Source organism: Rhodofomes roseus (genome assembly GCF_022264815.1).
Source record: "Rhodofomes roseus strain CIRM-BRFM 1785 chromosome Unknown C8Q71scaffold_24, whole genome shotgun sequence".
Classification (NCBI taxonomy): Eukaryota; Fungi; Basidiomycota; class Agaricomycetes; order Polyporales; family Fomitopsidaceae; genus Rhodofomes; species Rhodofomes roseus.
The window spans coordinates 405808-433472 of NW_025952980.1; the positions used below are offsets into that span (position 1 = coordinate 405808).

A 27665-nucleotide genomic window follows, 5' to 3' on the forward strand; every position below is an offset into this window, starting at 1 on the left:
GGCGGCACATGCTGGGACGGGTTCAAATGTTCATCTGAAGAGGACCTGCGCGTGACGGTAGTGTTGCTTGCGCAAGCAATTGAGCGAGCTGAGACACGCGAGCAGAAATGCGGGACTCACGTTCGTAGGCGAGATGCACGGTATGTGTACAGGGATCATGGTGTATGTTGCGAGTGAAGTTGTGGGGTGTTGACAGGTTGACAGAACTGTCGCGGATATCTGCACATACACGAGACGAGCAGGAGATTCAGTGAGCAATCGCGGAGCACGGTGTAAGAGGCGAGGAAGGTCAGCCAAGCCCAAGTGTAGCGGCTCGCCTCCTGACGGGGCCAGGTCCTGGATATCCCAGGTCTCAAGTAGTGTTGTGAGCGGATTGACATGCAGGGTCGGTCTATCTAGTCTCCCCATGCAGACGTAGACCATTCCTTCAACCTTCGTGCCTCAGGATATCCTTGTCTGACGTCTATCGTGCGGCGGACTGTGCAAGCTGACTGCAGGTAACCTCGCCGGTAAACCCGGCGGTGCAGCCATTCGGGGAGGCCGACGACAGAGTTCTCGATGTATTCGTTCCGGCGTATGTTGACATGTCGCGTCATGAGTACCAGAGAATGTAGATGTGCTATGTAGGTAGGAGGACAGAGCTGAACCGGACAGTCGGAGACAAGGCCGTCGGCGATCGGGAGGAGCGGGACGGAGACAGGGACGATGGGCAGCAGCTGGTGAGTGAGCACCGATGCGGCGCTGAGGAGAACGAGGAGGAGGAACGACGCAGCTGGGCGACCTTGGGGCGACCGCCTCGTCGGCGAACGCGCCCATCACGTGCTGCGCGCGTCGCCCGTCATCTTCTCCTCCTCACACACGACCGCCTCCTCCTCCTCCTCTGCACCTCCCATACTCGGCAGCCACAAAGCCGGATACCACGCATCATCAGACTGTTTCGCTACGCGCGCTGCAGTGGCTCACCACGACCTTCTCCTACAATCTGTGCTCCTCGTCGTCGATGCGCGACGTCACGCTCCTGGTAGGAAATTCTGAAGGCCGTACGACGCTGCATGGAAACTGACACTCGCGCGCAGCGGTTGCTGTTTTCAGGGCCAGGCGACTGGCGGCCTGAGGATTGACCGACCGGTCTTCGCAGATCGACGCGCTCGACGCAGTATGGAGTTCTACGAGCAATTGTATCTGCGGAAGGTGCGTTTGATTTTTTGTCGCTCCGTACAACCTGTCTCAGACGTAGAACAGCGGCCAGAGTTCTTCAGGGTGCCGGAGGAAGGGATGGTCGACAGAGTCGCAATCTGGCCAACCATCTGTGCCAGGTGTGTATACTCAACATCGTACCTCACCAACGCTTCGATTACTCTCCCCTTTAGCGACCTCTTACCCCCTGCTACAAGAGTCCATCGAACTGCGCACCTACCTCTGTACCAAGCCCGCGCTGCTCGCCCAGCGCTGCCTTGTATGCCGCGCACGATGACAGGCACCGCCGCTCCTCTGCACGACCTCATGTACATGCTCATGCCCAGGCATAATGGTCGATCCTACAATTATGCACTCGGCAAACTCGAGTACGTAGGGGCATGCCGACGCCTTCGCCGTGCGCGTTCCCGGATGCCGCCTCCCCGCGCTGCTCCCGTTCGTGCCGCTCGACTCGGCGACGCACGCGAGAGCGCCGCACTGCGCGTTCACCACATACTTCATACCCGTCATCCGCTAGTCCCTCTGTCGGTGCCGCTTTCGTCACGTAGGCGTCCTGCGCCTCATCGCCGGTGGGCGCCCTCTCCAGTCCCGAGTGGTTGTGTCTTGACACAATCACGGCCCAGTTGGCGCCGCGGTACATGGTATGAGGCCCCGCTACTCCAAACAAGAAGCTATGTGAGTGATAAGTCATGATTTCGGTTGGCCGCGACTATCGCTTACTGGGTCGTCTATCTGCATCAGACCCTCCTAGACGTCCTGGTCGCATACGGGAGACTATTTTTGGCTGGTGCGCCTCTTCCGGAAACGGCTCATTCCTCTCGCTTGCGCCGCTCCAGTCCTCTGTGCATTCCACATATCCCTGACACATCCATCTCCATAAAGATCTCTCTCGATTGGGGCGCTAGTCCCAGCGGACCTTCGTCTCCTCGCGCGACGTATACTTCAAGGCGCTCTGTGGATGTGTAGTATCGCTCCTAGGCGCATCCTCGGTGGTCGCCACGGAGTGCTTTTCGCGCCGTCGTGCAGATCGACATCCGCCCGTTGGACCAGGCCTCCTTCATACTATGTCACGCCTTCGTTGCAGCGCAGCGGCGATCCGGGGCGGCATTCAAGAGTTTCGTCTGAGGGCACCACTCTCAACCGTCGTTCCATCCGTTCGAAGTACCCGCTGCCCGCACCGATGCGTTGTATATTGTCATGCTAACGTTGGAAGCTACAGTGCCCGCCCTATGTCTTCCCGTAAATGCGCCGTTTTGCACGACATGGCTCTACTCAATGCTCGTAATGCTGTTCTCGCAGATGAGTGGCACCCAGCTGTAGCAGTGCGCGATACGCGTCGCGTTCTGCTTCAGCCCAGGTGCCCAGCGTTGACGCGTGATTCAATGTGCACGCGGGCACGGCGGACCCAGGTCCTGTCGCTGTTTTCCACGCTGCGCTCTCCCGCGAGCATTCGCAACGCTACCGATGCGAGGTGCGCAGCTCACATGCACAACTGAGATTCTCATTGAATGCTAAACGCTCTGCGCGTCCGCTTTTCGAATGTCTGACTACACGTCGACCTAGAGTCGCTCTGGGTACTGCCCTGAGCAGAGCAGCCAGTGGGAGCCATCCAATCCACGCAAGTGTCACGACTACGTACTGGGGCACTGGTGTGTATGTGCGGACCAAGGAGTGTACCGAAGTCCGGGTGGAGACATCTTCAACGTAAGTGTGAGGAGTCACTCTTGTGCTTGAGCGGCTTGGCGGAGGCACGTACCCGCTACATAGCACTACGATACCTGTCTGGTCGCGTGCTATGACAATTCTTCTCGACGGCGTAGGGGGGCTCGGCTTTTCTGGACCCGGGACTGTGCGTGCTTGACCACGTCAATCAGTAAGTCGGAGGTGGCAGGAGATACCAATGACGGGAGGGCAACTACTACCTTGTAACTGTAAGTGGTTTATGTGTTGTCGGGAAACACACGGTGCGGAATTACGTACTGGCCTTCTCATACAACCAACAACCTTCAACCACTTTGACAGGCCCTCCATGTGATTATGAGCGCTCTCGTGCCGCCCGCCCCTCTCTGCACTGTTTCTTGAGAACAGTGTATTAGTATGTGACCACATCTCATGGGTATGAGGTACGTAAGCGCCGTCATCTGTACATGATGTACTCACAGTATGCCCTTGAGGAATAGCTCGAACGCTATATGTAGCGATTCCGAGACTAACATATGGTATAACATGTGGGTAACCGCGAATCTAAACGCATGCGGCACAGCTGCTTCTCAGCAGCACGACATGAGGTAATCCCAGGCCAGTACAATGGCGCCGTTCGGTACCGGCATAGCATGGACATGCCTCGCAATCAAAATGGTACCTTCTTCTCGACCAAGTCTACCTGACCGGCCGCGTGTTTGAGTTGCTACCGTCACCCTAGAGGTACGTCTATCCACGTCTCCCATCCGTCGCGGACAACACACTGATCGTCAATTTAACTAGCGTGGACACATCCGGGTCGTGCATCAGCTTCGTCTTGCTACCTGTCCGAACGAGAACTGCGAGCTGACTAGGTAGGCTGCGTACGGCATAAACGAGTATGTGAACAGGTCTGACATAGCCATACCCGGGCCAGAGGCTGACGAACAAGCGGTCCACTGCCAAACCCACGACAAGTGACACATTGAAACAACAAACCTCGGTTGAACGGTTGTCCAAGCACTGCGTTTGGTATACCCGTCTTTCGAATGCGGTTGGATCGTATTGAATGAGTTGCTATTTAGTTCTATCACGGCGGCTCGATGGACGATCCAGTGAACAACATCGAACACGTAGGGGATCAAATTGCTGATCCGGACAGCATCCCCGACTCGGACAAGCTGACGGGCGAGGAGTCCGGGGAAGAGGAGAAGGGCTCAGGCCCAGCATCCGAGTGGCGTTGGCCGATTGAGATTCTGTTCAGGCAACCCATATACTCCAGGTGCGTGACCCAAGGCTGCTCCTCTCTCGGAGGATCGGGATGGATACGTGATTTATGGCTTTGTGTTTTCAGCGATACGGGTCCACGATTGCCACAAGAGCTTATTGAGCGTATCTGCGAATTCCTCTGGGACGAACCGGTCCAGCTAGCGGTTAGCTGCACGCGCATCTGCCCCGCTTGGTATCATGCTGCACGGCGAGTTCTGCGACGACATTCGATCACCTGGCGAGCCCGAGAAGCCCTGCAAGACTATGCGCATACACTCATATCCCATCGTAATGCACCATATCGCAAACGCTTCCGGGAATTGGGGATCTACGACAATGCCAGCAAGCCGTTCGCGCACGTTTGGCCTATGTTCATTCGTGGATGGATACTGCCGGGACTGCGTTCCGTAACCCTCGAGGACCTTGACTGGTCAACCAAGCCACCGCACAATAGCTTCTTCATCTACCTGTCTTCTTACACCAGTGTCTCGAGCCTACAGATGTACGACTGCAGGTTTCGCAGTCTGCCGGATCTTCGCAGGGTGATCAATGCCCTTCCCAACCTTACGTCGCTGCTTCTCCGCAACGTAACATTACAGCACCCCCTCAGACAGAGGTTGGTCCCCGACTACATCACTCTCCGAGCCCGTTCACTCAAGCTCGAGTCTATTATTCTCCACGGTTCCACACCAGAACATCTTGACGTGTCCGACGTGTCCTCGGACTACGAAGAAACAACGGCCCTCGGTTGTCAAGCTCTGCTGCGTATGGTAGTCGCGAACTCATCCACTGTTACCCGCCTCGCCCTTGACCTACGATTCTTTACTTCGCTCTCAGCTCTTCGGCAATGCCTAGCGCATTTCTGCTGCCTGACCTCATTCAAAGCACAGTACCAATTCACCTCGAACCCTAGTATGGTCACATTCGAGGAGACGAACCCTGCGTATACGGAGAACACATCTACACACTCATGGTCAACGTTTACCCTTATGGACGTCCCCGATCGATCCGCACTGCAGCTTCTGCAGCTGCTCAGTACCCCTGATACGTGCAGCAAACTGGAGGAATTTAATATCTATCTTACAGGCCGGCCATCCGCCACACTTCTATCATGTACTAGCCGCGTGCTCCATCCACTCGGACATCGGCTTAGGAATCTTGTGTGGGGATGCTCGGTGGACCCAGGTCAGCTTCCCGTGTGTAATACGCACATGTGTCTGACTGCCAACTGCTTACATTTGTAGACGTCGAGGTTACTCCATCACTCAAAGGGAATACGTCTCTGCAAAGCTTGCGCATAATCCTTGAGGACGTTGCCCCATCGCCACAGAAGATACACCGTGCTCTCACCGCCATGCTATCAGACATCGTCAGCGAGGACCTGCAGCACGTGTATATTGCCCTCACTCTAGCTCACCTCGAGGTGCTTCCCCAGAATTATGGACGGACGGCCGCGGTGGTAGATCCTGCGGAGTCCATCTCTGCCTTTCACACCATTCTCTCGCGCGAGATATTCAACGGGCTTCCGCTGCGCACTAACAACAGATGCGTAGAGGTCGATTTCGACGTCGGAAACATACAGGACAATCCCGCCGTGGTAGCCACGATCAAAGCGTACATCATTACCCTGTTTGCGCCGTGGTTGGAACGCGCAATTGTGATATTGATGTTCCATTCAAACTTTCACAGTGGCACTTGGGAGACTATCACTAGTGTTCCTACGTCCGGTAAGTGTCGTGACATCGTACTTCACAAACGTGCATTTACAATATCTCCCCAGAGGACACATCGAGCGATCACGGAGGCGAGGTCGTCGAAGAAAGCAAAATCGTAGGCGCGAGACTGTAGAACGAAGCTCATGGGGGAATGAGAGCGACGGACGCTGGAGTGAAGGGATCGGGCGAATGCCGTTGGTCATGCAGGACAGCTGCACTGGGTCGTACAATCCACGGTCAGGTATTCATGGACGCAAGCGCGGGTCTACGGATATGCGAAATGGAGACCAGGAATATCGGCGAGGGTCCAGGGAGCTGCCAGGTTTCAGGCTCGTAAATAGATGCCCCATCACACGTAGTATATCTTCATTTATCCTACATGTGCTGTCAAGAACGTGCTCACGACCTCGAGATACCGTCCTGGTTCCTCATAGAATGCCATGTGCGTCGACTTGGCGAACTGTACCCATTTACCATTCGGTATCTCCCAGAAGAGCGGCGCGGCGCACGCGTCGGTCGTCTCATCCTGCGCACCGTTGATGACAAGGGTGGGCTGCTTGATTTCCTTCAACCTATCGGTGACATCCCAGCTGCCCAGGTTTCCCCTGACGTCCCACTCCGAGTACCCAAAACTGCAGAAGCTGTGAGCGGTCTGAGGAGCGACAACGCGGTAAAGACTTACAGGGCCCGGTATACCGTATCATCCTTTCCCACCTCTGCCATAGTGCGCTGTACGCCAATTGGAGGAGGATCTAGCGAGAGCGCGTGACGCACGAAGAAGAGGTGCTCCGCCTCTTTGTACTCCTTCGAATCCGTTGTTCCCTCGCGCTCGCACCGCTCGATTGTCTCCCGCACGTCTTTTGGCAGCTGAGCCAACAACTTACGGCACTCCGCGTTCCACACGGAGATGGAGGGAGGTGCGCCAACCAGTACCAAGTGCTTCAGCCCGCTGGGCTGACGATCAAGCACGTACGCAAGTGCCAATATCCCGCCCCACGAATGGCCTAGCAGGTCGAAGTTTTCGCGAACACCGAGTTTTTCCAGCAGATTATCGAGCTCGGAAACGAACAGAGCGACGGTCCAGAAGTCGGTCGGTTTCTCGCAGAGGTGAGTAGGATTACCGCAGCAGAGCTGGTCGTATAGAATCAGGGGGATCCCTTTGGCCTCCAAGAGCGGCGCATGGCAACGCATGTACTCATGCGAGAATCCGGGGCCTCCGTGAAGGAGGACGAGAGGACGGATACCCGACTTTAGGTCGCCCGAAACTGTGTACCACGTCTGAAAGGTCTCGGACCCTACGGCGAAGTCGACGACTCTAGAAGCCTCGCCCATCGGTCTCTTCAGCACGTAAGTCTAGGACGCACTGGAGGTGAGCCTACGGTAGCAGACGTTTGCAATCACTTACGGGGTTACCGAGCAGCTGAGCCTGGTTCTGCACCTCCGGCAGGCGAATCAATTATAGTCTGTGAAAGAGCGTTCACCAGATTCGCCCATTGTCGTGATATGTGTCCGCATAACCCGGAGGGGTGTTCCGAGGACTTGATTGTGTGCACATCCTGTTGAATCAGTACATGAATGATAACGAACTCCTGCGCTTACTGCAGGTTCTGCGCTGTCGCCGTCAAGAAGTCGAGACGCGCGTGCGCTATCGGCCGGTGGCTAAATGGACCCCCTCCTCCTCCTCCTCCTCCTCCTCCTCCATCCCATCCGATGCGACCAGTGCTTCACGAGACATGCGTACGCGGCGGCCGGTGACGCTGCCTACTCCTGTTCCAACTAAACCCATCGTCAGACCCGTCCACACTAGCCGGAAGGCAGAGAGGTATTTGCATCTATCAGGAACACTGCCTCTGTTGAGGACGTCTTCTCGATTAGATCATGCTGCAGGGTCTTGATAAGTCAACACATGGCGCAAATACGTCCTCAATCCCTCCACTACGAGGGGCTGAGAGCTCGGAGTTTGGCGTACAAGGTCACAACGGAGTCCTGCTCCATGCAGATTAAGATGTGCTCCTGAGATCATGCACGGTTCTCTGCACCGCCCGTCAATAGTACGTATGATGAGGCAGAGCAGCATGCTTACAGAGATAGTGTTCAGCGGTCAGCCTCATGATGTCAAGAGATGTTGCGATGCGTGTAGAAGACAAGCCGGAGTGTGGAATGATGAGCTGCATATGTGACGCGTCGGGTTCTAGGTTTATGGGCTCTGCGGGCGCCGGCGCTGTACTCAGGAATATTAGAAGAGTGTCTTCAGCGTATGAGTCCGCCGCGGGGCATGAGGGCATGAGAACCCCAATTGAGGTCATTCCAGCCTTATGCAAGACTCTATACCGATTTAGAAGTCTCGAGGGCGTCGAGATTCTCGAGGACGTCCGGGTAGACGACTTGGCGACGTCCTTACCATCCACAATCTCCGGCACGATGCCCATCTTCCACTCCGGGTCTGCAAGCAGGGAGTCCTCTGCAACAAATGGCAGTTAGTGAGAGTACTCGGCAGCAGGATCAGTGACAAACTCTTCAGGTCGATGTTGTACACGTCCGCGCTGCCCTCCTTCACCTCGATGTCTCGCTCCAGCCGCCTCCTGTCCGGGTTGTTCTTGTCGTACGTTTTCCGATTCTTCGCGGCCTCCGGAATGAACGGTTTGCGAACGACGTCGTCGCGTGTCTTCGGCTGTGCGACTTGCAGCCGGTTGAGGATCAAGTCAGAGCTTGTTGCCCTTGAGCTTCAGGTCCACGCGTTGCTCCAGAAAGGCATCACAGGCCTTGTTCTTCAGCTCCATCACGCCCTCGCCCATGTAGCATGACACCTGCGCGTGCATCCAGGCGGGCCATGTCGATCTTGTCGCATCGTCACCTTGTTCGCGAAGAGCGGCTTGATTGTGTGGAAATGTTTGCACTGCGCCTCGACGCTGTAGCCGCAGTGCCCGCTCAGAGTCCATGAAGTACAGCACACAGCTCTGCAGGTACGCAAGCACGGTGATAGCTCCGCGTCTCGATCGTGTTCATGTCCGAGAGCGGGTGGTCCAAGATCCTCGGCGTGTCGATCACCTGCGAAAGCATGTACCGCTACTCGAGATGACCAACGAAGAGCGACTTGGCCGTGAATGCAAACGGCTGCACGTCGACGTCCGCGCGAGTGACATTGTTGATGAAGGACGACTTCCCGACATTCGGGTAGCCGCAGATGAGGAGCGTGCAGTGGAGTTGATTGCGGGAAGACGGGAGACATGCTGCCGGACAAGTTCCTCTACGTATGTGGGATAACCCTTCTGCAGGCGCATTATGGTCGCCATACGACCTAGTGCAGTCCGCTTGAGCTGCTTGCATCAATAGAGGCTGTCACTGAACTTGAGGAAACGGACGTACTTCTTTGTGACTTGGTCGATGAGGTGCCGTGCTGTTCGGAGCTGTCCGAGGGCGAGCTTGAAGTGGTTCTTGTCGTATAGAAGGTTCATATGAGGGATGCAAGACACGGATGGAGGTCCTGATGATGTTCGAATATCAGTACAACCCAAAGAAGCGCGAGGTTTCGAAGCGTACGTCAAGCATAGGAAACTCATCCAAGATCACACTCAGCTTCTCGTCGAAGTTGCATATCCGACTGTTCTTGACATTGTGGATGGCCTACCAAGCCGTTGTGTCAATACCACCTCCGTTTAGCATCGCAGCCTACTCACTGCTGGTTTCTTCCGCTGCGTTTTGGACAAGACAATGTCCAGGAAGTCCGACGCCGTCCGGCGAACGAGCGAGATCTACTTCAGTCCGCCCGCCAACGTTTTGGCTGTCGTCGGAGATAAACGAAAAAACAAACAGGAGAGTTCGCCGACGAGAGTGCTGTCGGCGTTGCAGACTTGCTTCGCGTAAGTACCAGAACAAGAACGAGCTGAATTCAGCAGACTGACGACCTCTGACGACCTCCTCCTCCTCCGGTGTGCACGTGATCGAGGCGCCGACAGACGGTTCCGAGAACTACGGGAGCGCCCTGGAGCAGCCGCCTCGCCTTCGAGGCCGTCCTCCTTCTCCTCCTCCTCCTCCTTCCTCGTCTCCTCGTTCCCCTCAGCGGCGCATCGGTTCACTCATTGCTGCGCCCCTTCAAGCTTCAGCCCCTCCACACACGCGCTACCGGAAGCGTCCCGTCTCAGTTCTGTTTCGTCCGAACACTAGGAATCCGTCTGAGAGTCTCTGTCCGACTGTCCCCAGACTCTCCTAGGTTATTTCAGTGTCGTGTCCCGCTCATACGTTTCCCATCGTCTTGTACCCCTGGTGAAACTCATGCAGGCAACACTCGCATACGAAAATGGAAACCTCCGTTGTCGACCTCCCGAATGGGCGCACCAGGCTGGGTTCCCTTCCTCCAGCCTCGCATCTACACTAGGCGGTCCACATCCAGAAGAATATAACGCAGGCTTTGTCCTAGAGTGGTCGCACAGTTAAGTAAGTGATGTTTTACCTCGGATTCTCGATGCTCTCCAGAGTCGCTGCTAGGTCGGGCGATGGACCCAAACCCGTAAAGGCGCCACGGCGCCGTATGGGGCTACACGCTGTGTGGCAGGAGAGCGATTCATTATCCCCAGGTATGTGCGTGCATTTCTAGATGAGGGTGCCCGCAGTTATAGCTTTCCCAGTCCACCGCGTCATATATATGCTGCGACCGACCCATCATGTCTGTCCACTCCGAGTCATGAAACCGCTCGGGAGCTACAATAGTCAGGTCCCGCGTGGCCGCTTCACCCGGCCTCTCCGAGAGGTGAGCTTTCACATCTATGCTTGCCTGATCATCCTCGCCTTTGACGCCATGCTTTAAGAATCGCGACAATACTCGATTCATGCACGCGCAAAGGCGCTCACGCACGGATGGCCTTTTTCTCGCATACATGCGTCGTTGATGTCGATTCACGAACGTTCCACATCTTCGCTCGTAATATACACATGGTCCCTGGCACATACCGCGCATCTGTTGCGAACGTGAGTCCCGCTTTCCTGCTCGCGCGTCTCGGCTCGCTCAATGGCTTGCGCACGCAGCACTACCGTCACGCGCAGGGCCTACCCAGAAAGGCATTCGAATCATTCCAGCAGGTGCCACCATTCTCGACTAGGCTCACACCTTCAGCTCGCCGTCACCGTGCTGAGGTTTCCAGGTCTGTCCTGAATCCTGATCGGGATCACAACGATGATCTCTTGGATATTGCGCAACGCAGAAGCCGTCCCCGGGTTGCTCCGCCCGCCTCATGATACGGTGCGAAGGAAGGTCTGCGTCCGAGGCCCGTTGAGAGGTGCAAGTCATCAACGGCAACGTATATGCGCGCTTACAAGCTTCCCGCGCGGACGGCTGCCGCAAGCCTCAAGGACATGCATGCCATAGCTCTGTGTTGTCTTTGGCACTCCTTGGCTCGCGTTCCCCGCCGATGGCAACTGCAGCTGCTACCATACGTCCTGAGGTTGCTGCGCCGCTGCATGTCAGTCATTCGCTGTTGACCAGCGACCCTTCGTACCTACTCGCTATGACGAGGGCTCGGCCGAGAGGTCAATGGACATCAAATGACATGTTCACCAACTCACGATCGTCTGCAACGCTGAGACGAACGTTGTCGAGGTGCGATACACGTTTCAGGCATACGTGGGGACTGTTCAATGAAGATAATACTTGGTATCTGTGAGCCATCTACTCGTGTATGCTTCCGCCGCCTTTGGAACCCCAATAATTCAAGCAATCACAAAAGCCAACCGAATGGATCCACTTGCTCTCTTGAGACACCAGCGTCGTCCGAGGAAGACGAGATCAAGAGTGCAAACAGAATCAAAGATGAAATGTCTCCATCACACCGTGGTCCTGCGCACCCGCCTCCGCCTCCTGGTTGACTCTGCCCGTCCTCGTCCTATGTCGACTCTCCATTCCCGTTCGCCCCGACCTCCTTGGGTACATCTTCCGAGACAAGTGCGTCATCCAGTGCTGCCTTCTCAGCTGTCGGGGTGGTCGGTCAGTCATCAGGCAAATTGGTCGTGCTCCTTCATGCAAGACGGAACTGCAATACTCACCGGTGGGTGCGCGAGTGATCCGTCCTTCGCCGTGAGGGTCTGGGCGGAGCCAGAGACACAAGACTCCACGATCCAACCATGGCGAAAAGAGAGCGAGTACGTGGGGTTTGATCGCCGATATGAAAGCAGGCTTCAAAGCTTCAATATCTGATGGGAGATCTTCGGTATTGCACGACACGGTGATGTGTACGCCTGTCTCATAGCCTGTCTCATAGCCAACGGTGGGAAGCTCGTCGAAGACGCTGCGGGAGAGAATGGAGTGGAAAGCGGAGATAGAATCCGAAGCATCCGCCCCCTCGAACGTCTCCTCGATCGCTGCTTGGAGCGGCTCGGGTACATCTAAATTGATGTTTAGATAGAGCAATCCTAGTCGTGTGCTTGTGATGTCGGACAGCACTGTCTTGAATATATTTTGAATTGTCCGTAGTCTCGGGGGAACGTGGTTCAATGATATTACGAGATCTTTGAGCGACGCGTTCGCCGTGAGTGGCGGGATGATCCGTGAGTCTACAACATGGTCAGCAGTGAATGACTGAAGAACGACTCGAAAGCGGAAGCATGTTACCTCCATCGACTTCCCACCAAAATCGCTTCAGGCTTCGACCACACAGGTGCAGAAGACGGGTGAGATACAGGAGGAGTTCCGCGGATGGCCTGAATTGGAGTCCAAGAGTGAGGTTGTGCAGGGAACTGCGTGCACCGGGGGTGGACAGCAGTCGCAACAGCTGTAGTGCAGGTGTTTCGGCTACCTCCTGGAGAGCAAATGATGACAGTCGGCGGGTAAGTGTATATTCCGTGTGCGGTGAATCGGCATCTGTGGGTCCAATCTCTACGTCCGGGTCGACATCACCAGACAGCCGCAAAGAATCCAATCGGGGGAAGTGGGCCAGATATCGCAGGAGATGCAACACCGAGGGGAAGTACGATAAGTCCACCCCAAGGGAAAAGACGGACGAATACGTAGCTAGTGTGTGCCGCAGTGCCGCCCTAGAAACTGCCTCTCCTCGCCCTAGCACGTCATTGCTCGATGACAGGGAATCCAGCGCTGTCAATGAGATTCGGTGAAGTAGCTCGCAACGTGCAGAGACGTGAGACGATAGAGGTTCCGGGTACTGCAATGTAATGTTCGAAAGCGATAGCGATGTAAGACGTCCTAGTGCGTTGGTTATTCGGCGGAGTTCCCTTCCGGTGCGAAATGAGCAGTGAGTAATAGACAAGATCGTGATGCCGGAGTAGAATGACAGGCATATATCGAAGGTATTATGTGGGTTGGTAGTCGTCCAATCAATACCGCTAAGCTTCAGTTCAAGTAAGTCTTGTAGATAACTCCCAGGTATGAGTATCGGCCAGACGTGTGCAAACGGCTCGCGAGGATTGTCATCGACAAACATCTGGCGGAATCTTCTGTTATAACCCGTTTTCCGGGTAGCGACCAGCCTGTCCGCGTGGATGCGCAAGTCTTCTCGGCTCCGCAACAAGAGCTCGCTTGACCTGTCTAGCGCGCGGCGTGCAGCGTGATACCAAGCGCAGCATACGTGCATGCAGCTAGCAAGCACCAGTGGGTCGTTCCAAAGGGACTCGCAGATGTGCTCGATCAGCTCATGCGGGAGCTGCGGACAGTCGTCACTATGACCGCGGCGCAAGTGAGTACAAGCCATACGATCAAGGCTGATAGTGTTCATACTTCGTATATGTGGGTCGCTTAAAGCGAATTTTGATGTCGCGCTCGAATTCTTCATCTGCATATTGCTCGGCCCTGGATTCTGGCTCGTTGGACTCCGATGTGTCGGCGTCCGCTTCCGCTGCCCCAAGGACTTGCGCATCGTCCTCCAACAGTACGCCCTTGTCTGCTACAGAGGTATCCATCTGGGTCATAGTACCGTCATTCAGCAGAACCATACCAACTATAAGTAGACGCACTTGACAAATGGCGCGCCCTGTGAACCCTTCAGCGTGCGCTTTCTCGCAACGTACGACCGGATTTCCGTCTCTCTTTGGGATGAAGTCACATCAGTCGATGGCCGTGGACTGTGCATGCAGAGAACATACATGGAAGGTGAGTTGCCCAGTTAGCTTTCGGATGCGTGCGCGGGGTGGATGCGAGCCAGCCCCAAGCCTCACGCGCCGATCCTGACATGGACATGATCAATGAGATGCTCCGCGAGCCGCGCATGTCATGGAGGCTGAATGAAACCTTCACTCACACTCTGATCGACGTTCAAGCGTTCAGACAAGAGAAGACGGAATGCCCAAAGTCGGAGTTGAGGAGCAGGGCTGAGAGACGGCGTGGCTCACTTTATCGATGGGTATCAGCCAGTATTGTATACGCTTCATGGGAGAATCTCGAGGCGCCGTTGTGTTATAAGCTCGTCGCCTCGTGGTCTACCTTTTGTTATTGAACGAAGCTCAAACCGCACAGAAGCCGGGTTCCTCGGCGAGACGTGCAGTGCACACCGCGGGCAAACCAGTTTGTTCGAACTCCGAAAACCCCTACGAACATCGGTCCCGCCTGGGAACCTTTACGGACTCCGAATATTGTCAGAACATGCTGCGAACATGATGCGTTTCAGCCGATTTCAGCATGTTCGGAGGCCGAACATGCGTGTTTTCGGCGAACATGCTACGAACATGAGACACTGCGGACAAAGCAGGTTGCACGGAGCGCTTACATCGTCAGAACATTGTCAGAACGTGTATATCATCTCGAAATCCGAGTATTATCTATTTTCCTGGACCGAACATTGAAAGGCAGCCAATGAGGAGCCGTGCCTTTCAATGTTCGGTCACCGATAATAATTCATGCTCGGATTTCGAGATGATATACTCATTCTAACGATGATCTGAGACTTATCCGACGCCAAACAAAGGGGTTTGTCCGCAGTGAGAAATGTAGGAGCATTTTCGGAGTCAGTCAAGCTCTCCGAAAAGGTTCCCATGGAGGACCGATGTTATTAGCATTTTCGGAGCCCGAAAAACCTGGTTTGCCCGCGGTGGCACGGGTGACGGCGCTGAGGTCCAGGACGCGCATCCCTTGCTCGGAGAGCAAGGCTCTCGCAGGTCGAAATGAACGCTACCCCTTTCGACCGTTGTTGTTCGTTGTTTGTATTTCTCGCCATACCAGTCTTAGGGTGCCTTGTGTCGTCATCATCGTCCAACCTGACACCTCACGCGACCTGCGTCTCATCCTGCTCGTACTTAGCTGCGCCATGACTTGCTTGACTGAATGATTTCGGCCCGCCTCAGCAGTGGAGAGTCGGTCGAGCATCATGCAAAAATGCACAAGTGAACGTTTGATGTCTGTGCGTTCGACCCGCGAGAAAGTGGCGCGCCGCGATGCCTCCTCTTACGTCGATCTGCCGCGGGGCAGCAGTTGAGTACTAGTGCGGGGGTGCGGATGCGCACGGGCAAGAGTTTCGGCTCCATATGATGCACGACCAATGTGAACGCATTCACAACAACGCAAGAAACGAAGAACGAAATTAAGACTCGTACGCTCCTGTACGCTCACGCGAAACATCCGAGCAAGGCTGGCACGCCATCGCTGGCGGCATTTCGAGTTGATAGGGTAGCGTGTAAAAGGGGCCTGTAAATTACACACCACTTTTTTACATGTATTTAACGTGTAAAATACCGGTAAATTACTGGACCGCAAGGCGGGCATGTAAGAAAGGGTAAAGAACCTCGGTCACGTGTAGCTGCGGCTCGCGCCTTCACCGGGAGTGCTACAGTAACTGAGTAGGTAAAGAAGTTTCGTGTGACGCATGTGCATGGATCCTTTGCGCCTCAGAACATTGAGCTGGATGTCTGCTTCAAATTCATTCATAAAGTTGGAAGTGTGGCGCTGCTTGGGCGCGAGTTGAAGTCAGATCTGAATCGAGATAAGGGCCCCGCCAAGCGACGCACGGAGATTCAGAACACGTCCGATGATTCTCTGCAGTGTACAGTACATGAAGACCTCTGTGTCGTCCATCTGTGCTCAGGCTTCCTTCCTCCATATGCGCCAGGTAGCAAATTGCTAGGAAGGCCCTCCCTCATTCCGCAGCGCGCTCGTATTGCGCATTGTGTCGCATGTGTTGCGCGTCGCCCCGTGTCCGCCGCCTGCCCGCCGTGTCGTCGACGGTATGACAGGGACACTGACTTCTTCAATCGCTTCGCGGAGCAGGCTAGGACGGCAAACACGGAAAGCAAGCACGGTGTATTGGATGAGCTGCTCAAGGCGGAGAACGACCCAATCTACTTCCTGACGTTGTCGGGCAACGGTGAGTATGCAAACAGCACGAGCCAGCATGCGACTTCCGTACCCTCTCCGTTACCCACGGGACGATCTATGCAGCAGCTGCCTACAATCCCGCTTGCTAGGTCTCTTTATTCCTCTCGAATACCATATGCTCCTGACGGACACGCTCCACAGACAAAACGTCCGCTTTTACTAAAACCTCTAGCGAGTCCGTCTCTGCATTGCAAACGCCGGCACATGCATGCGCCCATACTCCCCGTGAACCTGATCTCCGCAGTCGCCCAGTTTGCCGTGCTTGACTCTGCAATGACGCATGGGATACCGTTCACTGCGACGCCGTTCGTGCCCACGAGCAGCGAGCCGGGGCCCGACGACGACAGGGGGTGGAACGAGGGCTTGTCAAATGAACACGAGAGAGGCAACTCGGAACGCAAGAGTGCGCCTGGTCGGGAGGAAGGATATGGCGAGCCCGGTGTCACTGCACCTGTCCGCTGTGTATCCGCCTGCTGTCCCTATCTGCCGTCCTTGCTCCTCCCTGGCTCACTCACTGTTGCCAGACCACTGCTCTTGCCGTTTGCGTCCCTCATCCCTGGGTCCCGGGCTCCTCTGTACGTCGTGGCGCGGTCCTTCAGTGTCTGTTGTATCCGCGAGCGTCACCGTATTGCTGACAGCTGTCTGGTGTTGCGTCCGTGTTGAGGGACGTCGCAACGCGACTACACCCTGTATTGTGCGTGTCACACGTCATATTGTGCATTTACCCTTGTCCGTTGGCTATGGGTGTGGCGATTGATGGAGTGACTCAATTTTTGTGTACATAAATGCGAATGAGCTGACACACAGCAAGCCAATACTGGTTCTGCTACCTCTCGAGAAGTCTGTACTCAATCACCTGTAGATGACTGTCGCAAGTCATTGTTTGTTCCTCATAGTGTCCGCTGCAACCGAGTACCGTAAGATGTGTGTAGAGTAGTACACTTGATATGAAACTGGTTTGATACAAGCTCTGTGACTACTAGTACTGCCCACAGTCAATGCTACTATGTTATATGACTGTGTTCATATACGAGTGCAGTCAGCCACGGTCCACGGAGATGGGTGTCTGCAGTGCGCCGCAGGCAGCGAAAAATCACGTGACACGTGTATCTTACTGTAAAAAACGCATGTAAACAACCTACATCTGGGGGCGAGTTACTTACCTACCGTAAGTTACCCACCTCGAGTTTCTTACGCAACCTTAGCACGCACACTCCGTGTACTTGCCTAGCTCAGATGGCTTTGCATTACTGTAGAACATGTGGTAAGGGTCCCTGTGATGTATGGTTTTTATGAGGAGAGATGATGACGGACGCGGGTAGCGGTGAGCGCAGCTCGTCCACGTTCTAAGACTTCACAGATCATCGCTGACATCCCTCGTTCCCTACTAGCCTCGTACCACTGCTGTCGTGGTCGCTGCCTCAACTCAATATCATACACCACACGATATTAGCCATACTACGTGAGTATACCTCCGCCCAACCCGTCTCATCTCGAACAACACTCATACACTAGCCCTCAGGCCTCAGGCCTCAGGCCTCAAGGCTGGGGACGCTGACCGTTGCTACGAGTTTGTTTTCTTCGACATTCTCGCCTCCGTGATAGCTCAATGTGTCTTCTATGCAAATGGGCCGGTTTCTAAGTGCGCCGTTGCGAAGTAAAACATTGCGACGCTTACCTCGGAGCTCAGACGTGAGAGAAGTTATAATCTCCAAATAGTCAAAGTGTGAACGCAGCGACAACTGCAATATTCCACGAGCCAACCACGGCGAAAACATAGTGACCATGTGAGCCTTGATAGTGGCTACCGCAGTGGGATTGTCCTGTATGTTCTTGACATCGACATCAACCAGTACACCCGTGTCGTCAGCGCGGGGCCGAGGAAGCCCATTGAATATGTCGCGGGTGAGAATGGTGTGAAAAGCAGGGATAGACTCGGCAGTACCTAGTACTGCGGGCGGCGGTCCATGCCAACTCTGGGAAAGCACCTTGAGTTGAGCTAAAGTGAGAGAGAGTTCCACGCGTTGTAGATCCGTGCTGGCAACGTCTGATAGCACGGCGCTGAGAGCACTTTGGATCTTCTGTGGCGATGGGGCAATGTCTCGAAGGACTACGGCTAATGTTCGTAGAGATGTGCTCCCTGCGAGTGATGGCGTGACCTCGAGATCTACAAATGAAGGGCAATCAGACACGTGTGCATACTACACGCAGAGAAAGTAATTGACCTAGGACCACCGAGATGTGCCACGAGAGCTTCCTGAGCGTAGGTCCAGACAGTTGGAGAACACGGCTGGTACTTGATAGAAGTGCGGTAGATGGCCGGCCTACAAAGGAAATTGAGAAGTTCACCAGCTTGCTGCATGACAGAGGGGTAGCAAGCAGCTGTAGAAGCTGCAGTGCGGATCGGTCAGGAACATCCATAAGGGTAAAGCTTGACCATGATCGTGTGTATGTGTCCTCCATGGGTACGGGAATTGCCTCCTCGCATGTAAAGATAGGGCTCGAAGTGAATTGATATAATGCTCGGAAGGAGGACAGACTGCAAAAAGGCGCCAGATATTGCCGGAGAGTTGAGAGCGAAGCAAATATTCGCAGGCCTAATGCGAGGCTCGTGACAGTGGATGAGTTCGCGGCGACCATACGCAGCAGAATTGGGCATTCGAAGACCATCACTCCCCGGCATTGCGAGGACAGGTCAAGATATCTCGGCGTGGGACCGACGAGGCCAATATACTCGAGCTTGTGTGAACGGGCCCGAAAGGCGACGTAGTCGGTGATCAGTTGCGGTCTGGGAGCCTGGTGCTGTAATGTCACGTTGACGAGATCCAGGGACGTAAGGTTGGGAAGAGCATTGATCACCCTGCGAAGATCCGTCAGACTGCGAAACCTGCAGTTGCACAGATCGAGGCTCGAGACGCTGGTGTAAGAAGACAGGTGGGCAAAGAAGATATCGTGCGGCGTCTTGTTCGACCAGTCAAGTTCATTGAGGTGCACGTGGGACACCTCTGATAGCATCCATCCAGGGATGAACATGGGCCAAACATGCGCGAATGGTTTGCTGGCGTCGTCGTAGATCCACAAATACTTGAAGTGTTTGCAATATGATGTGTTACGATGGGATATCAGCAGATGCGCGTAGTCCTGCAGGGCCTCTCGGGTTCTCCAAATGATCCCTGGTCCTGACAGAACTCGACGTGCAGCATGATACAAAGTGCAGCAAACCCGCGTGCAGCTGACGAGCACGAGGGGTTCGTCCCAAAGAAATCCACAAATGCGCTCGAGCAGCTCTTGAGGGAATCGTGGGCCCTTTTCACTGAAGAAACGGAGAGTCATAAACCCAGTATCCACCGCGATCCTCCGGCACTCGGAGTTGTGAGTCACGTACCTTGAGTATATGGGCTGCCTGAAAGGGATTGTAATCCAATCCTGCTCGGATTCTGCCCCTAAGCCCTTCTCCTCTTTCCCGGACTCCTCGCCCGTTGGCTTGCCAGGGATATCCTCCGGATCAGCAATGTGATCATCTACGTGTTCGGTCTTGTTCACCGGATTGTTCATCATGGCCGCCGTGATTCACCTGACTAGCGACTCCGTCAATACGATTATACCACATTAGAAGGATGCGTATATACCACACAGTGCGACACAGCGCTTGGAATATCAGTCAATCAAAGCCGTTGCTTCAGAGGACCGCGGATGGGTAAGTTGCGGGCAAACCGCTTGCGCGTCAGTGCCTATCCCTCGGAGTAAGTTATGCCTAGCGTTAGATATGATCACACATACACTCATTGTGCCGCATATAGCTTACCTGGCCAGCCCGCAATTCCCGGTCGAAGATGTAGCAGAACTGAACTGGTGCACGACCCAAATGCGGCCGCGATACTACTGAAAGCGACGATGACTGCGTTGTATAGAATCTGGACGCAAGACGTAGATGAATGCGAGACTTGGTAGTCGCTCCTCTAGGGCGACGGTAGCGACTGAAAGATGCGACGGGTCAGGTTGACAACTTTGTCGAAAGGACGGCACCTAATATTGCACGCGAAGCATGTCCATGCACTGCTATGTTGGCACATGACTGCAAGATTGTGACGGTAGAGACTCAGTACTCAGTACTCAAGGACGCGATGGGCCAGGTCGACCTGGTCGGCCTGGTCGAGAATCGGTCAAGAAGACGGCAAGTATGTATTGTTCTGACCGCGTTGAGGCAAGTATCGGCACATGCCGAAAAGGCGCCATTGTACTATGGAGCGGTTCACTTAGACGCCGCTCTATGTACTACTAGGAGACGATGACCGGCTTGACGGATATGACGGTCACGGGTGTAGTGACGCGCGGCGAGGGAGCACACCAGCAGCCAGCCTCGTTATTTCCGAGTGAGCTTGGAATGTCAATTGCGAGAGAGCGAGAGAAGGGAATGAGCGAGGGTGTGGGGCGCAGCCCGCAGGGCTGCCCGACTCGAAGAGTGTGCCTGGACCTGAGGGGCAACGGGTGAGCCGCGAGGGCGGGTGGGTTGACACCGCAGCCCTGCGTATCCGTTGCCTCTGCTGGGCCGCAGGGTAGACACGTCAAGCCAAAGAAATGCACACATTGAGTTTGTCGTGGCGTGTGCTGCGTGAAGAGGGTGTGGAGGGTGGGGAAAACGAGAGCTATTCGAAGCGCGTAGTGGCCGCGGGGCCTTCGAGAGCGGTCGTCCGAGTGGGCGCGCAGAGGAGAGCGATGCGCGCCTAAATCTCCTCCTGCGTGCGTAGACTCACTTCTACGCGACGCTCGTGCCTCGCTTCGCTTAGAGTCACATCTATGTACTAGGAGACGATGACCGGCTTGACGGATATGACGGTCACGGGTGTAGTGACGCGCGGCGAGGGAGCACACCAGCAGCCAGCCTCGTTATTTCCAAGTGAGCTTGGGATGTCAATTGCGAGAGAGCGAGAGAAGGGAATGAGCGAGGGTGTGGGGCGCAGCCCGCAGGGCTGCCCGACTCGAAGAGTGTGCCTGGACCTGAGGGGCAACGGGTGAGCCGCGATACCCAATATGAAGACGTCGAGTGCGGCGGCGCGTTGCGGCGAAGCCGTTACACCCAGTCCAGAAGCCGACGACCCTCGTCGTACGTGCTGTGCTCAGTGTGGCGCTCAAACTCACTAACACTGTGCCCCTCTCCGTATTTGAGGGGCCACTTGTGCTGGCTTTTCCAAGTTGCCCCTTGTCGGGCTGCCGGGCATGCGGCGTGCCCCCAACCTTGGAACCGGGACCTGTCCTCGACGTGTGGGCGACGGTACTGTCGTCCACGGTCCGGGCCCCCTGGGATCTCGGTACTGGGTGATCGCCTCCGACGCCCCTGTGCATTGCCACTGTGCTGCCCAGAGCGTCTGTTGGTGGTGACGACCACACTTAGTACTTGTGAGATGGGTGGACTGCACCCCGCGGCCCAAGGGTTCCGGTTCGCAGAGACCCACCGGATGGGTGCCGCAACTGAGCGAACATCGCTCCGAGCATCGGCCTACCAATGCTCTCCCTGAGATAGTGCTCGCGCCCGTCATCGGTGGCGGTGAGCGAGCTTCAGCAGTCGGGTGGTAGGTATAACATCGCACTCACGAAGAACGACTTGATGCAGCGGCTCAGCGTTGAGCGTGCACTGAGCGCCGGAATGTGTTTGCAATGTTTGCGTGATGCGTGCTGCATCTAGCGTGTATGCATGTATGCGTGTATGCGTGCTGCGTCCAGCCTGACTGCGTGTGATGCGTGACACGAGCTAGTACGCTCGTGCCGACACGAGCCAGAGTAAGTGTGTTGCGTGTTGCATGCTGCGTCCAGCCTGGCTGCGTGTGCAGTGTATGACACGAGCTAGTTAGGCTCATGCCGACACGAGCCAGTGTAAGCATGTTGCGTGCTGCGTCCAGCCTGGCTGCGTGTGCAGTGTATGACATGAGCTAGTAGGCTCATGCCGACACGAGCCAGTGTAAGCGTGTTGCGTGTTGCATGCTGCGTCCAGCCTGGCTGCGTGTGCAGTGTATGACATGAGCTAGTTAGGCTCGTGCCGACACGAGCCAGTGTAAGCACCGTGCTGCGTCCAGCGTGAGCGTACTCGGCAGGGCGGTGCCGCCAGCAGCGACCGGTACGCAAAATTGGGCATAGATGGAGTCTGACTAGTCTGACGGCCCAAACGGACCACCGCTGGTTGCTCGGCTGGGCGCTCCCGTCGAACGAGCTTCAGGCTCACGAAACAGAAACCGTACAACTCACTGAGAGATGCGCAGTGCATGGTACGCAGCCTGCTCTGATGTCTCGGACTGTGAGTTACAGCAGATGTATTCTGCTGTGTTGGCTGTCCTCGAGCTCCACGCGTTCGTGCGCAGTACAATCGTCTGGTCGTTGCTCACATGATCTCAGGCTTCGCAGCCGTTGGGATTGATGAGCGAAGGTTGTACCATAGTCTCTTGTAAGCTACAAGTGTCGTAACCTAGTGGAAGAAAACGAGAGCTATTCGAAGCGCGTAGTGGCCGCGGGGCCTTCGAGAGCGGTCGTCCGAGTGGGCGCGCAGAGGAGAGCGATGCGCGCCTAAATCTCCTCCTGCGTGCGTAGACTCACTTCTACGCGACGCTCGTGCCTCGCTTCGCTTAGAGTCACACACTTTCGTACAAGCTAAGCGCCTTACGTAAGCTGGCCAACTCAATCGGTCACCGACATTCCCTGAGAACATCTGGGCAGTTTAGCATGCAGAAATGCTTCCTCTGTTGTGATTTAGTACGTAAGAGCTCTAGATGTTGTTTTTATTTGCCAGATGCCCCTCACAAAGGTTAAACCCATACGGAGAGTGATCACAATAGTATTAGTTACATAAGCATATTAGCGCTAAACATACTATGTATGGAAGGTGTCACGTGAGTGGCCAAATCGATATGCCCATTTTTGGAGGATTTGAAGCTATGGGAAATCCGTCTAGAGGTTTTGTTCCTCTGGTCAATTGAAGTCGTTTGGCAAGAGGAATTGTTGGCCGGCGCTCTGTACGGGTGCGTGGTTTCCTTATACAAAAGTAGCGGTGTCTAAGTGAACCGCTCCATAGTAGCTGTAATTACAACTGAGCATCTAGGTTCGTGGTTACCCATACGGTCTCATGTCACACCTTAGGCTCGGGGTCGCTCCGCCTATCGTTCGAACTCAGCCATGCCAAGGGCACGCGAGCTCAGCCTGCACATATACGGACGTTCGTGTCCTATATCCATGAGAAATGCCCGAGTACACCATACAGAAAGTACTGTACAGCGGCGCTCACGGAACGGGGTGCCCATTATCAGATGCTGGCATATCAACATGCAACGAACAATCGGCGGGGGCGGAGGAAACAACTGCTGGAAATCGTGCTCCCACGTGAGGCTCTGGAGTGCCATCCTGACTACCGCAGCGCTGCATCGACAGTGTGCTGCAGTGCGAGGTAGGGCAGGTCCGGCAGACGGATAGTCAACCTGCTCGACAGCGCGAACCTTCTACGAAGGGTGCTTGAAGCACTCCGTGACGACCGCCGAGGACACGTCCAAGAGCGATGATCCCGCACGCGTCCAGCGCCATAACGGTGTACATCGTGCGACAAGACGGAGCTCCGCTGGGCGTAGCCCCTTATTCGGGATTGTTGTGAAGATGGACGCGCCGGAGGTCATAATATGCGCGGAGGAACAACTTGAGGGTCGCAAACTAGAGATGAGTCATGTCCTGAAGGAGCACGTCTGCAACGGTGTATGCGATCAAGGTGACTAGGAGGTCCTGATGCGTATAGACGACCTGGTAAGCGTTAGTCGCAGTCGACTGCGATTACGAGAGCTATAACTCACAAAGTGTCTTGTCGGAATGGCGGAGGCTCCTTCCGGGTCCCGCAGCGTGGACTGGGCTATGACTGTGTCATGACAAAACCACTCGAGACTACTTAACAGGGCGCCCACGATAAGGCGGAGAACGTCTGCGTGACGGAAGTGGCACCGATAGGTAGCACAGGCTGATGGAGTAGATATCTGAGGTACTTAAAGAACGCGGAGTGCGGCGCCCTCGTGGGTGTCACCCAGTCGAGCAGCGCGAATGCGAGGTGCTCCAGCGCCGGGAGGCGGCACCCAGAAACGCGCACGATGAAGGTGTGCGCCCGCGTGCTCGAGTTCGCCGAACGCACAGCTGCACAATCGCCCGTTGTACTTGAGAATGAGCATGCGCATAAATTCGTGCACAGTCGCGGTGCTGCCTAACATCGCGCGCGGCAGCACTGGGCGAGCAGCACAGGCAAGTTGTAGAGGCAGACGCGCTATGACTTCGATGAGCTCTGGTAGCAGGGCCGGCGAGGCGTCCCTAGATCGAAGCAATAGACGCATTGGTGCTTTGGAGGAAGACCGATGTAGATTGAACGCACCTCGCATAGATATGGCTAGCCAAAATGCAACTCTGTCGACCATCGCTTCCTCCGTCATCCTGAAAGACTCTATCACATCTCAAAGCTTGTCTCAGATGCAGGTTAGTGGCCAAAGACACATCTGGTAATCAAACGCACCTTTCGTAAACGGAACTGCCAAACAACTCTATACCACGTACACGCGCGTCAATGACGACTCGGATGCCGCGCCGGCAGTGCTTCTTGCACAATTGAAAAGTACCCGTACGTGTCCGTGAGCATTAGTACTTCGTTATCGTCACATTGACACTCACCCAGAATTCGCGTAGATCGTGGGTCGTACAACATAGTGCTGCAACCAACGGCATTCGCCCGACCCCTTCACGCCAGTGTCCGTCTCTCTCATACTCTCGTGGGCTTCATTCTACTGCTTCGTGCCTACGGGTTTGGTTTTTTCGACGTCCTCGCCTCCGCGATCACTCGATGTGTCCTCTATGGAGATCTATGCAAATAGGCCAGTTGTAAGTGCGCTGTTGCGAAGTAAAACGTTGCGACGCTTACCTCTAGCTCAGATGTGGGAACACAAGTGATAGTCTCGTGACCGTCAAGGTGTGAATAGAACGTCAACTCCACTATTCCGCGTTCCAACCACGGCGTAAGAATGGTGATCACGACGGTTTTGATAGCAGATACCACGGTGGGATAGTCCTGTACGTCGCTGGAGCTGAAATTCAAATGAATCTGTGCACTCCTCTCTCGAGTGAGCAGCGGAAGCCCATTCAATGTATTGCGCGAGGGAATGGCGTGAAAGGCGTAGATAGACTCGGCAGTGTCTCGTACCGCGGATGGCGATTCATGATCGTGACTTTGAGGAAGCTCGAGGTGAGCTGCAATTAACTCGACGGCCAGGTACTGCAGATCTATGCTGGCAATGCCTGATAGCATGGCGGTGAGAGCGCTGGCCATCTTCTGTGGTGATGGGGTGATGTCCCGCAAGACTACGGATATCCCTCGCAGACATGTATTCCCTGAGAGTGACGGCATGACCTCGAGACCTATAAATGGAAGCAAACGGCAATCAGGCACTGCATACTACACAGAGAGAAAGGAATCGACCTGGGGCCACTGAGCTTTGCCAAGAGAAATTCTTGAGCCTAGGTCCGGATGCAAGAAGCACACGGCTGGTACACGATAGAATTGCAGCAGATGGACGGCCCACAAGAGAGATCTGGAGAGCCTCCAGTGTGTTGCGTGATTGTGAGGTAACAAGCAGTTGCAGAAGCTGCAGTGCGGAGCAGTCAGGAGCATCTATAAGGGTCAAGGCTGACCAAGAGAGTATGTGTGTGCCCTCCACATGCACGGAAACTGTCTCCTCGCTAGAAGTCAAGGCAAATCCGTACCATGTGCGAAGGGTGGACAGACTACGAAAGTGCGTCAGATATTGCAAAAGCGCTGAGAGCGAAACAAATATTCGGAGGTCTAACGCGAGGGCCGTAACGGTGGTTGAGTTCGCGGCGACCATATGGAGTAGAGTTGAGCATTCGAGGACCATCATTCCTCGAGAGTCCGCGGACAGGTCAGGATGCTTCGGAGACGGGCCGTCAAGGGAAATACTCTCGAGCTTGTGCGAACGGGCCCGAAGACTGTAACCAGGTGTCGTATTCTGTCTGAGGGGGTGCTGTAATCTGACGTTGTGGAGAGCTAGCAATGTAAGGTTGGGAAGGGCGTTGATCACCCTGCGAAGATCCGTGAGACTTCGAAATTTGCAGTCGTGCAATTGTAGGCTCAAGACGCTGGTGTAGGAAGACAGGTGGACGAAGAAGCTGTCATGCGGCGTCTTGGCTGACCAGTCATGGTTACAGAACGCCACGAAGGACAATTCTGGTAGCATCCATCCGGGTACGAACATGGGCCAAACGTGTGCGAATGGCTTGCTAGTGTCGTCGAGGATCCAAAGAGTTTTGAAGCGTTTGCGATATGGCGCATTGCGATGGGATATGAGTGTATGTGCGTAGTCTTGCAGGGCCTCGCGGCTTCGCCAGGTGATCGAATCCTCTGGTAGAACTCGCCGTGCAGCATGATACCAAGCGGGGCATATGCGCATGCAGCTGATCGCTAGCTGGACTGGTTCGTCCCAGAGGCATTCGCAGATGCGCTCGATGAGCTCTTGCGGTAATCGTGGACCCGTATCGCTGAGGAAACGGAAGGTCATAAACCAGGTATTCACCCCGATCCTCTGGGAGCCGGAGCCGTGAGCCACGCACCTTGAATATGTGGGTTGCCTGAACGGAATCTCAATCTCGCGCCGTTCGGGGTCTGAGCTTGAGCCCTTCTCCTTTCCGGGATCCTCGGCCGTCAGGTTGTCAGAAATGCCCTCCGGATGAGCAATCTGATCCTCTACGTGTTCGGTCTTGTGCACCTGGTCGTTCATCGTGATCACACTAGATAGCGGGTCAGTCAATAAGGTTATGCCGCATTATAGGGATGAGTGTATACCGAACATAGTACTTGGAAGGCTATTGGTCAATCAAAGCCGTTGCTTCGTATGCTCACTGGTGGCGAAGTTGAAAGCGACTCAACCGCTCTATCCCCAGTATGCCGCGCCTACGTTAGACTTGATCATACACTCATCGTGTCGCACATAGCTTACCTCAGGCTAACCAGCTCGCAGTTCTCGGTCGAATAGGTAGCAGGACTGAACTGCCCAAATGCGGCCGCAATTTGGAGGCGGTCGTGCGCGAGGACGAGGGGAAGGTGACGCGCGCCGCACGTGATGGGCGCGTTCGAGGCGGTCGCCCAAGGCGTCCTTCCCTCCTCGTCCTCCTCTTCAGCACCGCATTCATGGCTCTCACTCACTACTACGCTTCTCGGTACTGGAGACGTCGCCCTCAATCCCACTTTTCCCGATCGCCGACGGTCTGCCCAGTCAGTCTGAGGTTTCAGTCTGGTTGTCCCAAGACTCTCCCAGCTTCGTGTCCGCTCCAACATTCCCCATCGTCCTGTACCCCTGGTGAACTACGGACAGGGAACACTTGAATGTGCAGATGGAAACCTCACAGTTACATACTGAGCATAATCCTGCCGCATCTACCGCTCTCCGGTACCCTCAACCAATAGCAACCTGAGCTACACA

General features: G+C 55.1%; 8 protein-coding genes across 8 annotated transcripts; 2 read left to right on the top strand and 6 right to left on the bottom strand.

Annotated features, from left to right (window-relative positions):
• Positions 1-3584: 3584 nt before the first annotated feature.
• C8Q71DRAFT_286644 (uncharacterized protein) lies at positions 3585-6113 on the top strand. The gene is made up of 7 exons (XM_047917545.1): positions 3585-3621; positions 3682-3752; positions 3815-3909; positions 3963-4159; positions 4232-5331; positions 5391-5873; positions 5927-6113. Exons 4-7 carry the CDS (start codon positions 3981-3983, stop codon positions 5992-5994), a joined length of 1830 nt encoding a protein of 609 aa, XP_047774921.1. The 5' UTR covers positions 3585-3621; positions 3682-3752; positions 3815-3909; positions 3963-3980; the 3' UTR covers positions 5995-6113.
• A 118-nt stretch (positions 6114-6231) lies between these two features.
• Positions 6232-7193, bottom strand: C8Q71DRAFT_714809 (proline-specific peptidase; the record flags this gene model as incomplete). The annotated part of the gene is made up of 2 exons (XM_047920997.1): positions 6232-6493; positions 6544-7193. The coding sequence occupies 2 exons, from the start codon at positions 7191-7193 to the stop codon at positions 6232-6234; spliced, it is 912 nt and encodes a 303-aa protein (XP_047774922.1).
• Positions 7194-8796: 1603 nt separating this feature from the next.
• On the bottom strand, positions 8797-9466 carry C8Q71DRAFT_286637 (uncharacterized protein). The gene is made up of 3 exons (XM_047917544.1): positions 9402-9466; positions 9228-9345; positions 8797-9159 (listed from the first exon to the last, which is right to left on the bottom strand). The coding sequence occupies exons 2-3, from the start codon at positions 9314-9316 to the stop codon at positions 8928-8930; spliced, it is 321 nt and encodes a 106-aa protein (XP_047774923.1). The 5' UTR covers positions 9317-9345; positions 9402-9466; the 3' UTR covers positions 8797-8927.
• Positions 9467-11531: 2065 nt separating this feature from the next.
• On the bottom strand, positions 11532-13681 carry C8Q71DRAFT_286751 (uncharacterized protein). Its single transcript, XM_047917546.1, has 4 exons — positions 13582-13681; positions 12463-13523; positions 11898-12404; positions 11532-11823 (listed from the first exon to the last, which is right to left on the bottom strand). Exons 2-4 carry the CDS (start codon positions 13436-13438, stop codon positions 11738-11740), a joined length of 1569 nt encoding a protein of 522 aa, XP_047774924.1. The 5' UTR covers positions 13439-13523; positions 13582-13681; the 3' UTR covers positions 11532-11737.
• A 1825-nt stretch (positions 13682-15506) lies between these two features.
• On the top strand, positions 15507-17029 carry C8Q71DRAFT_726682 (uncharacterized protein; the record flags this gene model as incomplete). Its single annotated transcript, XM_047921790.1, has 6 exons — positions 15507-15558; positions 15725-16156; positions 16412-16620; positions 16692-16742; positions 16806-16861; positions 16975-17029. 6 exons carry the CDS (start codon positions 15507-15509, stop codon positions 17027-17029), a joined length of 855 nt encoding a protein of 284 aa, XP_047774925.1.
• Positions 17030-17699: 670 nt separating this feature from the next.
• C8Q71DRAFT_861502 (uncharacterized protein) lies at positions 17700-19722 on the bottom strand (the record flags this gene model as incomplete). The annotated part of the gene is made up of 4 exons (XM_047927915.1): positions 17700-17785; positions 17846-18334; positions 18393-19480; positions 19553-19722. 4 exons carry the CDS (start codon positions 19720-19722, stop codon positions 17700-17702), a joined length of 1833 nt encoding a protein of 610 aa, XP_047774926.1.
• Positions 19723-24022: 4300 nt separating this feature from the next.
• Positions 24023-25113, bottom strand: C8Q71DRAFT_286817 (uncharacterized protein). The gene is made up of 5 exons (XM_047917547.1): positions 25094-25113; positions 24847-25034; positions 24692-24771; positions 24554-24631; positions 24023-24492 (listed from the first exon to the last, which is right to left on the bottom strand). Exons 2-5 carry the CDS (start codon positions 24898-24900, stop codon positions 24177-24179), a joined length of 528 nt encoding a protein of 175 aa, XP_047774927.1. The 5' UTR covers positions 24901-25034; positions 25094-25113; the 3' UTR covers positions 24023-24176.
• Positions 25114-25479: 366 nt separating this feature from the next.
• Positions 25480-27295, bottom strand: C8Q71DRAFT_286867 (uncharacterized protein). The gene is made up of 5 exons (XM_047917548.1): positions 27183-27295; positions 26797-27116; positions 25933-26724; positions 25649-25814; positions 25480-25587 (listed from the first exon to the last, which is right to left on the bottom strand). The coding sequence occupies exons 2-5, from the start codon at positions 26961-26963 to the stop codon at positions 25531-25533; spliced, it is 1182 nt and encodes a 393-aa protein (XP_047774928.1). The 5' UTR covers positions 26964-27116; positions 27183-27295; the 3' UTR covers positions 25480-25530.
• Positions 27296-27665: the final 370 nt, after the last annotated feature.